Here is a 12212-nt window from a genome sequence, read left to right on the forward strand (position 1 = left end):
AAGATGTCATTACTGTGGTAATGAAATGTTCATCTCACTGACATCAACCACCTAATCTTACCCATGAGAAAGATCATCCTTCAGGATCTATTTCCACATCTGGATTGTCTAAAGTTACTGAAGACTACTCATCCTTTTCCTTAAAAAAAAAACAACAGGTTTTTTTATAAACATGTCCAAGAAATGTCCATATTCCTAATGGCATTTGAAAGATTCATCTGCTATTCAATTGCAAATGGGAAAAAAAAAACCCTGACACTTTTTATTTAAAGTCAGATTCTTTGAAAAACAGAATACATTCTTTTTTAAATTTTGCTAAGATGACTGAGATCTCTACTGATCACCAATAAAACAGTAAAAACAAGCAAGACAAATCCAGTTGAAATACTCACTTTATTGTTGACTGATTGAAATTTATCGTGCTTAAGGTGCTGAAATACTAAGGTCCTAGTCAGAAACCTTGTTCATATGTATCAGACCCTACTGGCTAATTCACACAAAGATTTTATTTTATCTTTTGCCATTTTCCCCAAGTCAGTGATGATAGCTTTAGTTGATAGGTAGCAGGCATGTGAGCAAAGCAGGAGATCCAGCTCCTTGGTCTGTTGTATTCGTATATAAAAAAGTTTGGGAAGCTGATAAAGGTATTTCATTAATTAAGCTTTAAACCACTGAAACCAAATCCATGCCAAGGTTTCTGCTTGACACATGTTCCTCAAAAGATATTATTTCTTTCAACATACAAAAAGCTAAAAAGGCATATTAAGGGAAGGAATGTCTCCTATACAGTTTATCAGCTTCTCAACATGACAGCGAAAAGGCAAAGTTCCTTCATTTGGAAATTGGGTCTCCTCTTCACATACTCTGCCAAAATACATAGTCAGGCCAAAAGATGGAGGAGTCTTGATAATTTGTTCATCTTTTAAACCTTGCTAATAAAGATGAGTAAATGCCCATCACATGGACATCGACTAGTCTAATCAGATGGACCAAACAGGTCACTTTTCAGAATCTACTTTCATATCTAAACTGAGTCACTGCATACCAATACAGAACTCATCCATTTTGGAAAAACTACTATCTCTGTAATGTTTCTATGGTTTGACATCACTGGGAAGGTGCAATGCAATTTAAGAAACAAATTGTTACACCCACGAAGAATAGCATAGTATTTATGTCATATCACTAAGTGCCTTTTCTTTTTAATTAGTTTCATATTCCTAGGCTTTCCTTTTGTCCCTGCAATTCTTATTAGGACAACTGAAACAGAACCCGATAAGGAAGTTCTAGCCAGTTTAAAAGACTTTAAAATCAGACAGTTTCTTGCTGTCATTGGATGAGCAAGTGAGGGATCAACCACAGAAAGTGGATACCCAAGATACCTCTCCTAAAAACCGGTCCCACAGTCCTACTATTTGAATTTAGAATCCTACAGAGGGGATAAAATAAAAATGTTATGGTCTATCCCACTATCTAAAATTCTCTCAGAAGCTTAAACCAGACATAAAGTATTAAGAACATCAGAGGTATACAGTTTCTGTTAAATGACTACTAATCAGTTTTTCCCAAAATTTGCACACAATATCTCATATAGATGAGAATTTATATGTACTTAATATAAAAAGCTAATGCAAAAAAACAGTGTTAAATCTCTTACTGTTTTTGTTCACACATTTCCCCTTCAAAATAAATATCTTACACATGTATCCTTTATCCTTCTATCCTGCAATATTAATAAAAATACAAAGCTTTAAAACTTTAAAATCTACCAGCATTTATAAATATAATAAACAAATACTTTTCTTTAGAAGACACTTAAATAAGTGATATACAACAAAACCTTCTTACCATTTATGATAATGTATCGTTAAAATTAAAGAAAGATATGAAAATAGAAGAATGCTCCCATTAATATAAAAGAATCAGGGGCTGTTAAGTGTGATGGATGGTCCAAGTCCGGATGCCTTGCTTTTGAAACAGAATGCTGGGTTAGGAAGTAAGAGCATTTCCTGGTTAATCACTTAGAAAATTAGCTCTTTCTCAGAGTTTCTTCCCTGGAATTCCTGACCCATTTAGACCTGTGATCTTGGTGACCTCACATGCCTTTGTTTCTCACACAATCTTCTCTAGAAGGATCACACTGTGACTTGAAACAGATAGACTGAGCTCCCCACTGGCGTTGTGCTGACTACAGTTTGAGAACGGCAAGATAGCAAAGCAGCACACACACAGATGATTCTCCAGCACAGAGATGCGGCAGCTTTTAGATGCTTCTGGACTGTAACAGAAGGCCAGGACTTTTCATTTGAAAGGGATCTGGGCAGCAAAAAGAAAAAAAAAAAAAAAAAAGGCTGCTTGATGTTTAGTAGTTTGTCAAGGTAAATAATCTGAAACAGCTGTAGTAAATACCAAAGTTCCAATTCTCAATTAACAAAATTCTCAATTAACAAAACAAAAATACTTTTTTTTTTCCTTAACAGAACTGAAAAAATCCCAACAGTGTGTCATGTGCAAGGCTAGTCTGCCTCCAGCTAAGCTAGTGCACAATGTCACATTTGTCATCCGTTCCTCACTCTTTTAATTCTTCCTCCTTTGGAAAGTGCTCCTGCTTGCAGGCCACGTCCACCAGCAGATGAAGATCTAGAAAGAAAGAAGGTTTGTTTACTCACTCTTAGCCTCTTGGATTGTAGAGCTCGACAGGTAAGTCTTCAGACAAGAACAAGTTGCTCATGTTTAAATGTAGAATTGGATCTAAAATTATACTATCTCATCAGATTCTCAATTTTCGGTCATTCCTTATACCTCTAGAGCACACAGACGCAGCCCAGTTGTTAACCCAATGAGACCAACAAAGTGTACAGTTTATATCTTTTCAGTGATGTAGCTGCCTCTTTTCATTTCAACTGCCTTTTAAGTGAAAAATTAAGGAAAGGTGTCAAAGGGATCAAAGTGAAATATACACACACACAAAAATTCATTTCTTTGATATTATAACAATGAGTGGGTGGGTGGCTTGTGGGAATATGAAAAAGTCGTGTCTTCAGAAATACAGTGTTAAAATAAGTAATCACTATTTTTCCAAAGTTGATTGACTCCATAAAATTTCCACTTACTGACAACACAGCTGCTCTCTTGTAGAAAAACCCATCTGAATTCTCTGTAAAAAAGAAACATACCCTTCATGGAAGTAAGAGACAAAGAGAGTTGGTTCACCAAGAATGGAAAGAACTAAGGGCGCCTAGGTGGCGCACTCGGTTAAGCACCCAACTCTTATTTTGGCTCAGGTTGTGATCTCTGGGTTGCTACCTCAGGGCCCCACCTCTGACTCTAAGCTCAGTGCAGTCTGCTTGGGTTTCTCTCTCCCTTTCCCGTTGCCCCATCCCTCCTAAAATAAATAAACAAATCTTAAAAAAAAAAAAAAAAGGAAAGAACTAAAAAGTGAACTCTTAGCTCAGGTAGTAGATTTTGTAAGACAAAAAACTAAGATCATGTATAGAAGTAGAGCTAACGTACCTGAGTAACACAGGCAGAAGTAAAAAGAACCTAATGTGGCTTCAGACCCAAGCTAATTAGTTTGCAGCTTCTAGAGCAACATACACACTTCTGGTTTATAACTTCTAGACCAGGGAACCCCTTTCAGGTTTGTTTTGAAGCTTAAATATTGCTGTAGTAGCCCTTCGGAATTAAACTAAGCTATAAAGCATGATTTCTTGATTTAATTCTAGATACAGACTTTTATCATTATATTTCTAGAACACAGCTTTTGTGGAATTGACCAACAGAGTAGGCAAGAGACCTAATTCGATAAAATAATTCTACTATTGTATTTGAGAGAATCCAGAAAGCATAAAGAATAGTAACTACTTTTACCATATTTTGTAAAAGGAAAACCAGTCACTAGGGGCAGGTGAACTCATCTGGTGAACAACACTACAACCTATCCATAAAGAACAAGTGATCTGGGGCACCTGTTCACTTGTTGAACAGGTTAAGCATCTGCCTTTGGCTCAGGTTATGATCCCAGGGTCCTAGAATCAAGCCCCACATTGGGCTCCCTGCTCAGCAGGAAGTCTGCTGGTCCCCCTCTACTCCCCACCCCTGCTTTCTCTCACTGCCTTTCTCTTTCTCAAATAAATAAACAAAATTTAAAAAAAAAAAAAGAGCAAGCAATTTACCCAGATGAGCGTCTCATTTATCACTTAAAATTCAGTTCTTGTGCATCCATGATCATAACAACATCATTCACAATAACCAAAAGATGGAAACAATCCAAATGTCCAAGGACAGATGAGTGGATAAACAAAATGTGGTATATACATACAGTGGAGTATTAATTAGCCTTAAAAAATCAGGAAATTCGGGCGCCTGGGTGGCTCAGTGGGTTAAGCCTCTGCCTTCAGCTCAGGTCATGATCTTAGGGTCTGAGATCGGGTCCCGCATCGGGCTCTCTGCTCAGTGGGGAGCCTGTTTCCCCCTCTCTCTCTGCCTGCCTCTCTGCCTACTTGTGACCTCTCTCTCTTTCTCTCTCTCTCAAATAAATAAATAAAATCTTTTAAAAAATAAAAAAAATTAAAAAATCAGGAAATTCTGACACATGCTAAAACACAGCTGAGTCTTGAAGATATTACGCTAATTCAAATAAGTCAGTCACAAAAAGACAAATACTGTGTAATTCCACTGTACGAGTACCCAGAGCAGTCAAATTTGTAGAGACAAAAAGTGGCATGGTGGCTGCCACGGGCTATAGGCTATTATGGGAGTTACTGAATGGACACAGTTTCAGTTTAAGAAGATGATAAAAGCTCTGGAGATGGATGGTGGTGATGGTAGAGCAACAACAGGAATGTGCTTCATGCCACTTAAGTGTACAAAATGTTTAACATGCTAAATTTCATGTTATGTATATTTTACCATAAAAGAGTGCTCCTTTTCAGTCTATATAACAATAAAAATCAGTCTCATATTTATATAACATCTTTTTTTCAAATAGTTAAAGTACATTATTATCAGGTCACTTAATTGATCCTGAGGAGTAAACTGCTACCAGAAGCAAGAAACTCTACTCTAAGCCAAATGGTTAATAAGTAAAGCCAGTGGTTTCTCAACCTTGTGGCACACTGGAATCACCTAGGGATCTTTTAAAAAATACTGATGCTTCTGGTTCCTACTGCAACATTCTGCTTTTAATTGGTGTGGAGTGCTACCTAGGCATCAGGATTTCTAAAAGCTGCCCCAAAGATGAAGGATAATACCTAACGATGAACATTCTCTAAACACCTCAGCTCCGTGTCAGAAGAAAGACAGGCCATATATAAAGAACAAATTTAAGGTAAATGCTAGTAAAGCCACTGGGCACCTGGGTGGCAAGTCATTAAGTGTCTGCCTTCAGCTCTGGTCATGATCTCAGGGTCCTGGGATCAAGCCCCTCATCAGGCTCCCTTCTCGGCAGGAAGCCTGCTTCTCCCTCTCCCTCTGCTTGCCTCTCTGCCTACTTGTGATTTCTCTCTCTCTGTGTCAAATAAATAAATAAAATTTTTAAAAAAATAAAAGGTTAGTAAAACCACTACAGATTTCACATGGGGAGGCAGACTGAAGAACAGCAGCAAAAAAACCTTTTTGGTTTTTTTTTTAAGATTTTATCATATTGGTAAGTTCAAATCATGGACAAGAACACATCACAGACAGGCATACTTGAAAAAGCAATAGCCCAGGGGCACCTGGGTGGCTCAGTTGGTTAAGCATCTGCCTTCCACTCAGGTCATGATCCCAGGGTCCTGGGATTCAGCCCTGCATCAGGCTCTCTGCTCAGTGGGGAGCCTGCTTCTCCCTCTCCCTCTGCCTACTGCTCTGCTTACTTGTGCTCTATCTCTCAAATATATAATATATAAGTAAAATCTTTAAAAAAACCACCACCAACAACAACACACACACACACACACACACACTAGCCTAGGTGGCTGTGTAACAGCCTCAGAATGAGTTATATAAATGAATGTGTACAACAAACTCTCTTACCCTTCATGACTGGCTTTAAATTAGCATTTGGCACGTGGCTTCCAATAACGGGCATCAAAACATAGTAGTTTTATCAAAGTGAGCTTCCTTCATTAACAAAGCAGCTGGTTAAGGAGTTAAGAGTATAGAGACCAATAAAAATACAAAAAGACATAGACTAGCTGGGTGATACTAGATGTTTATATGACTTCATTTAGAAAGAGAAGCTTGCGTACTCATCCGAGAAGGTAAGTATTTGGGGATTACAGTAGCTCAGTTGGTTTGAGAGCTGAAAGGCCTTGAGGGAGAAGAGCATTGCATCTACTTGTTTGGGAATGTTAATCCCTACTGAGAGCACCCTCTAGGGTTTGGGGATTATTGTCTTAATGAAGTCTCATCCATAATCCAACAGCTACAAAATGGTAAGTCCTTTCTTTAGGAATGGATAGAACTTTGCTTATAAACATTCACTTTCCCTTAACCAGAAAGTAAATACCCCATCAAAACAGAAATGAGTATAGATTTTTACCATAAGATCAATATTTGGGTATATCCAGTTTAGGGTGATAGCATTACAGAAATTGGAGGAGCATGACTGAGCATTTCCTTAAGTTAATATGTGCTCAAAAAGCCTACACACAGCATGGCAATGATTGTGATTGACAATCTCTTTCTAACAAAACACACATCTATTAAAATCAATATAATCTGGATATTTAATCAACTTGAAGTCTCTTATTTGAAAGAAATTCTAAGAAAGCTTGAAGTGTGAGAAGATGCTTCTACTTAAGTCAGGCAGACGCACCACATTTTCAAAATAATTCAGTTACAGAAGGGCACTGAGAAGTTCTGGAATATAGGATGCCCTATTCAATGAGATATTGAACAATATAATGATAGTCCAACAGATAATGTTAGAATCATAGTATTTCAGAATTTGGAGGGAAAGGAGAAGCGATTTCATGAAATTTCTTTGTTTTTATCATAAATAATACATTGGGGAAGTTGAAACCCTATTGAGGGGAGATACTCATAATAATAATGATAGTTGAAATTGAAGTGATACTTTAGGAATTTCACATTTAGTTCCTGTCATTATTACTTTAATCTTGGAGTTTAGTATCAAAATTTAAAACATTTGGTCATCTCTGAGAACTAAACTAAACATTAGTCAATTTTGAGCCCTCCTCAAAAGTACCTCCTTATCTCTTAAGGGCTTCTCTGGTCATCAAGGATCAGAAGCTAAGAACAACGACTTTCTAATATAGATTTCAATAGACTGAATGTTTATCTCCCTGAAATTCATAGGTTGAAACCTAACCCCAATGTGGTGGTGTTAGAAAGCTGCAATTTCTGGAGGTCACTAGGTCATGAGAGTGGAACTTTATGAATGATATCAGTGCCCTTGTAAAAGAGATCCCAGAGAACTCCCTCATCCCTTCTGCCATATGAGAGATAGCAGGAAGATGGCCATCTATGAACCAGAGGGCATGTTCTCACCAGACATTGAATTTACTGTGCCTTGATCTGAGGCTTCTCAGCCTCCAGAACTGTGAGAAATAAATTTCTGTTATTTATAAGCTAGCCACTCTATAGTGTTTCTGTTATAGCAACCTGAGTAGAAGAAGATAGAGTAGGCCAACTTTTTCTGTAAAGAACCAGATAATATATTAATATCTTAAGCTTTGGGGGCTATATGGTCTCAATTACAATTATCTGACTGTGCTGGTCTAGTGTAAAAGAAGTCACAGACAAAACATAAATGAATGGGTGTGGCTGTGTGTTCCAACTAAACTTTTTTTATTATAGACACTGAAACTGGAATTTCATATCATTTTTATGTGACATGAAATATTCTTCTTTATTTTCCTCCAGCTATGCTTAGCTTGCAGGCCATATAAAAACAGGCAGTGTGCTAGATTTGGTTCACAGGTCACAGTTTACTGACTTGTAGCACTCACTAGGGGCATAATTGAGATAGTTAACCAAAACAGAATATTTCATCAAATAGAATATTGTTATAATAGTTGTAAAAAAAAGTTATCTTTTCTTTCTTCAAAGAAAATATACAAATGGCCAAAAAGCATGTGAAGAGATGTTCAACATCACTAATCATTAGGGAAATGTAATCAAAACCACAATGAGTAAAATAAAGATTGCTAGGATTGCTAGGATGGCTATAACAATAATAATAATAGGAAAATAATAAGTGTTAATGAGGATATGGAAAAACAGGAACCCTTGTACATTGCTGTAGGGAATGTAAAATGGTGCAGCTCTTAGGGAAAATAGTTTGGCCAATAGTTAAATGCAGAATTACGATATGATCCAGCAATTCCACTCCTATGTGTATACCCAAAAGAGTTGTAAACAAATACTCAAATACATGTACACATATGTTCACAGCAGCACTATTCACAATAGCCAAAAGGTAGAAACAGCTCAAATGTTCATCAGCAGATGAATGGATAAATGAATTGTGGTATATACATACAATGTACTATTATTTCACCATAAAAAGAAAATTCTGATACAAATGGTACAATGTGGATGAACCTTGAAAACTTTATGCTAAGTGAAATAAGTCAGACACAAAAAGTCACATATTACATGAATTCACTTATATGAAATATCCCAGAAGAGATAGATCTATAGAGACAGAACACAGACTGGTAGCTGCCAAGGGAATGAAGGAAGAGGCAATAAAAATAACTGCTTAATGAATATGAGGTTTTCTTTTGGATTGATGAAAATGTTTGGGAACTAGATAGAGGTACAGGTTGTACAACACTGTGAATATACTGTCACTGAGTTTTGCACTTCAAAATGGTTAATTTTACGTTTTGTGAATTTTATCTAAAAATGTGTATTTTCCTATTAATGTGAAATGACCAAATTTCCCTGCCAGAGAAAGCAGAAAATGGCTACAAAAAGTAAAATTCACAGCCAAACATACCTGACTTTTAAATGTCAGAACATTAGCGAAATAAGTCAATCAGAAAAAGACAATTATCATATGATCTCCCTGATTTGAGGAAGTTGAGAGGCAACGTGGGTTTTTGGGGGGTAGGAAAGGAATAAATGAAACAAGATGGGATCAGGAGGGAGACAAACCATAAGAGACCCTTAATCTCACAAAACAAACTGAGGGTTGCTGTGGGGAGGGGGCTAGAGAGAGGGTGGTTGGGTTATGGACACTGGGGAAGGTATGTGCTATGGTGAGTGCTGTGAAGTGTGTGAACCTGGCGATTCACAGACCTGTACCCCTGGGGCTAATAATACATTATATGTTAATTAAAAAATAAAAAATTATTTAAAAATTTAAAAATGTAAAAAAAATTTTTAAAAGTCAGTGCATAATGACAAGATATGAAATGGCATCTTAGTAAAACATTTCCACTTCTTGGTTCCAGAAGAATAAAACTGTGGGGGACACTACTCATGTGTCCCTATCACACTAGCATTATACCAAGCCCAAGGCAATTGTTCAGTATTTGTTAAAAGAAACCTGAGGGGTGGTTTGACTCCTTACATGTACTTAATGCCACTGAACTATATGCTTAAAAATGGTTAAGATGCGGTGCCTGAGAGGCTCAGTTGTTAAGCGTCTGCCTTCAGCTCAGGTCATGATCCCCGTGGTCCTGGGATGGAGCCCTGCATCGGGTTTCCTGCTCAGTGGGAAGCCGGCTTCTCCCTCTCCCGCTCCCACTTGTGTTCCCTCTCTCGCTGTCTCTCTGTCAAATAAACAAGTACAATCTTTTTTTAAAAAAATGGTTAAGATGGTAATAAGTAGCTTATATCTATTTTACCACCATTTTTTTTAATATTGCTTTTTTCCAAGCATTTTTTTTTTTAAATAGATCAGTTAAGAGTGGGGAAAAAAGCAATTCATTCGCTCAACAAACACTGAGTGCCACAGCTAACCTCTCGATGCTGAGGATATAGCAATGAACAAAACAAATCCTTGCCCTCATGGAGCTAACCATCAAGAGGGATGAAAAATAATCAATAGAAGATGTCAAGTAGTGATGAGTCCTACCAAAGAAAAACAAAAAGGGATAAAGAATAGAGATTGAGGGAGGGCAGGACATGGGGAATAGGATGCTATTTCAAAGAACACAGTCAGGAAGATTTCTATGATGAGCTGGCATTTGAGTGGAGAACTGAATGAGATAAAGGAGCAAGCCGTGTAAATATCCAGGTGAACAGCAAGTGTGAAGGCAAGAATGTGCATGGTTTGCTCAAAGACTAGTGAAGAGATTGCTGTCGCTAGAACAGATGAGCAGGACCAAAGTGGTAGAAGATGAAGTCAGCACAGTTGCCAAGAGCCAAATCATTCAGCATCTTGCAGACCATAATAAGGATTTTTATTTTTTATTCTAAATGTGATGGAGAACCACTGGAAAAAGTTAAACAAGGAAATAATTAACATTTTTAAAAGGATGACTCTATTGTGTGAAGGAAAGGTTTTAGGGGCCAACAACAGAGCAGGAAGACTGGTTCAGAAGCTACTGCAATCATCGAGGCAAGAGATGGTAGTGCTCAGACCGTGGTGAGAGTATGCGAGGGTGATGAGAAATGGTCGGATTCTGGGTCTCCGCTGATATTAAGCTGTTAGAATTTGCTAATGCGTAGGATGTGAGAGAATAAAGTCAAGATTTTTGGCTGACTAGAAGTGACTAGAAGTATTATTTCCTAAAATAAGCAAAATTGGGGAAAGGATGGAATATTCTAAGTTTGGAACACCTATGGCATATCCAATCAAAAATGTAGCATAGGCAATAAGGTATGCAAGTCTGGAGTTCAGAGAAGATTGAGGCTTATGATATAAATTTAGGAGTCATCACTATAAAGATGATAATAAAAGCAATGAGACTGTTTGGGATTACCTAGGAACTGAAAGAGAAGAAAAGAGGTCCAAGAATTGAGCTCTGGGACTCATCCAGTCAGGAAAAATAAAGAAGATTCAGTAAAAGAAACTACGGAGTGACTAGTACAGGTTCAGGTGAAGGAAAACCAGGAACAGGTGATACCGCAGAGGCCGAGCGAAGGAAGTACTTCAGGAAGTGTGAAGTGGTGGGTTCAAATGCCGCAGGGGTCCAGGAAAGTGGGGACTGAGAACCGGGCAACTTCACAGTCAATGTAAACCTTGACAAGAGCAGTTTCAACTGAGTAACAGGAATGAAAACCTGGGTGAGGAAAGGATATGTTTAAGGAGCTTCTCTCTAAGGGAAACACAAAAACGGAGTAAAAGCTGGATGGAGATATGAATGAAGGAAAGGTGAAATAATTTCTTTTTATCATAGAACTTACCATGGCATGTCTGTATGCTGATGGGAATTACTTTGCATAAAAGGTAAAAAGTGATTATTGAAGAGTAAAGGGGGATGACTGTAAATGCTAGGTCCATAAGTACATGGGATTCTGTACACAAATGGAAGGACAGGCCCTCTTCCATGGTAACGAGGGGAAAGGCAGACCGTAGCACTAAAACAGGAGGTAGACTGATAGATTTGTTGGTGGGAAAATATGAAAGTTCTCTTGTATCGGCTTCCATTTTCTCAGTAAGAAACAAGGTTACAGCTGGGAATGAAAAGAGGAGGGTGTTGGAAGTGAGAGCAGAGATGACATAGTAGATGATATGGCTTTGGAAAATGGAGAGTATACTATGGAAAAACAGGATGCTGGCAACACTGGGAACCCACATGAATTTGAAGTGACACCAGTCATTTGAAAAGTACTTAACAGTAATAAACACAATGATAGGATTATGAAAATGATAATTATTGCTAAAATTCCATTGCTACCATGTACTGACTAGTTACTATGTACCAGGCACTATACCAGGCTGGTTATGTTTTACATTATCATTATCTTCATTTTATAGGTGATGTAACTGAGGCTCAGTAAGGCAAATATGTCCAAGATTACCACGGTAAATGCTTCCAGATTTTAATTTAGAATTTTTATTTAGGAGTGCCTGGAGGCTCAGTCAATTAAATGTCTGCCTGCGGCTCAGGTCATGAACCCAGGGTCCTGGGATAGAGCCTTGCACCAGCCTCCCTGCTCAGCAGGGAGTCTGCTTTTCCCTTTCCCTCTGCCCCTCCCCCTCACTCATGCTCTCTCTCAAAATAAATAATAAATTTTTAAAAATTTAAACAATTTTTATTTAATTTAGGTTTTAATTTTAATACAGGTTTTTCTAAAACCAAAAGCCT

The 12212-nt window shown here is 37.7% G+C and overlaps 1 protein-coding gene across 3 annotated transcripts in view; it reads right to left on the reverse strand.

Annotated features, from left to right (window-relative positions):
* Positions 1 to 380: 380 nt before the first annotated feature.
* Positions 381 to 12212, reverse strand: part of HSF5 (heat shock transcription factor 5) — a 48496-nt gene continuing 36664 nt past the window's right edge. For all 3 annotated transcript variants that reach the window (XM_059149647.1, XM_059149646.1, XM_059149645.1), the window contains one exon: positions 381 to 2640. In XM_059149647.1, the coding sequence (XP_059005630.1) occupies positions 2570 to 2640 (71 nt within the window). In that variant the 3' untranslated portion in view covers positions 381 to 2569. The remainder of the gene's footprint in view (positions 2641 to 12212) is intronic.

This window comes from Mustela lutreola, chromosome 15 (genome assembly GCF_030435805.1).
Source record: "Mustela lutreola isolate mMusLut2 chromosome 15, mMusLut2.pri, whole genome shotgun sequence".
NCBI lineage: Eukaryota > Metazoa > Chordata > Mammalia > Carnivora > Mustelidae > Mustela > Mustela lutreola.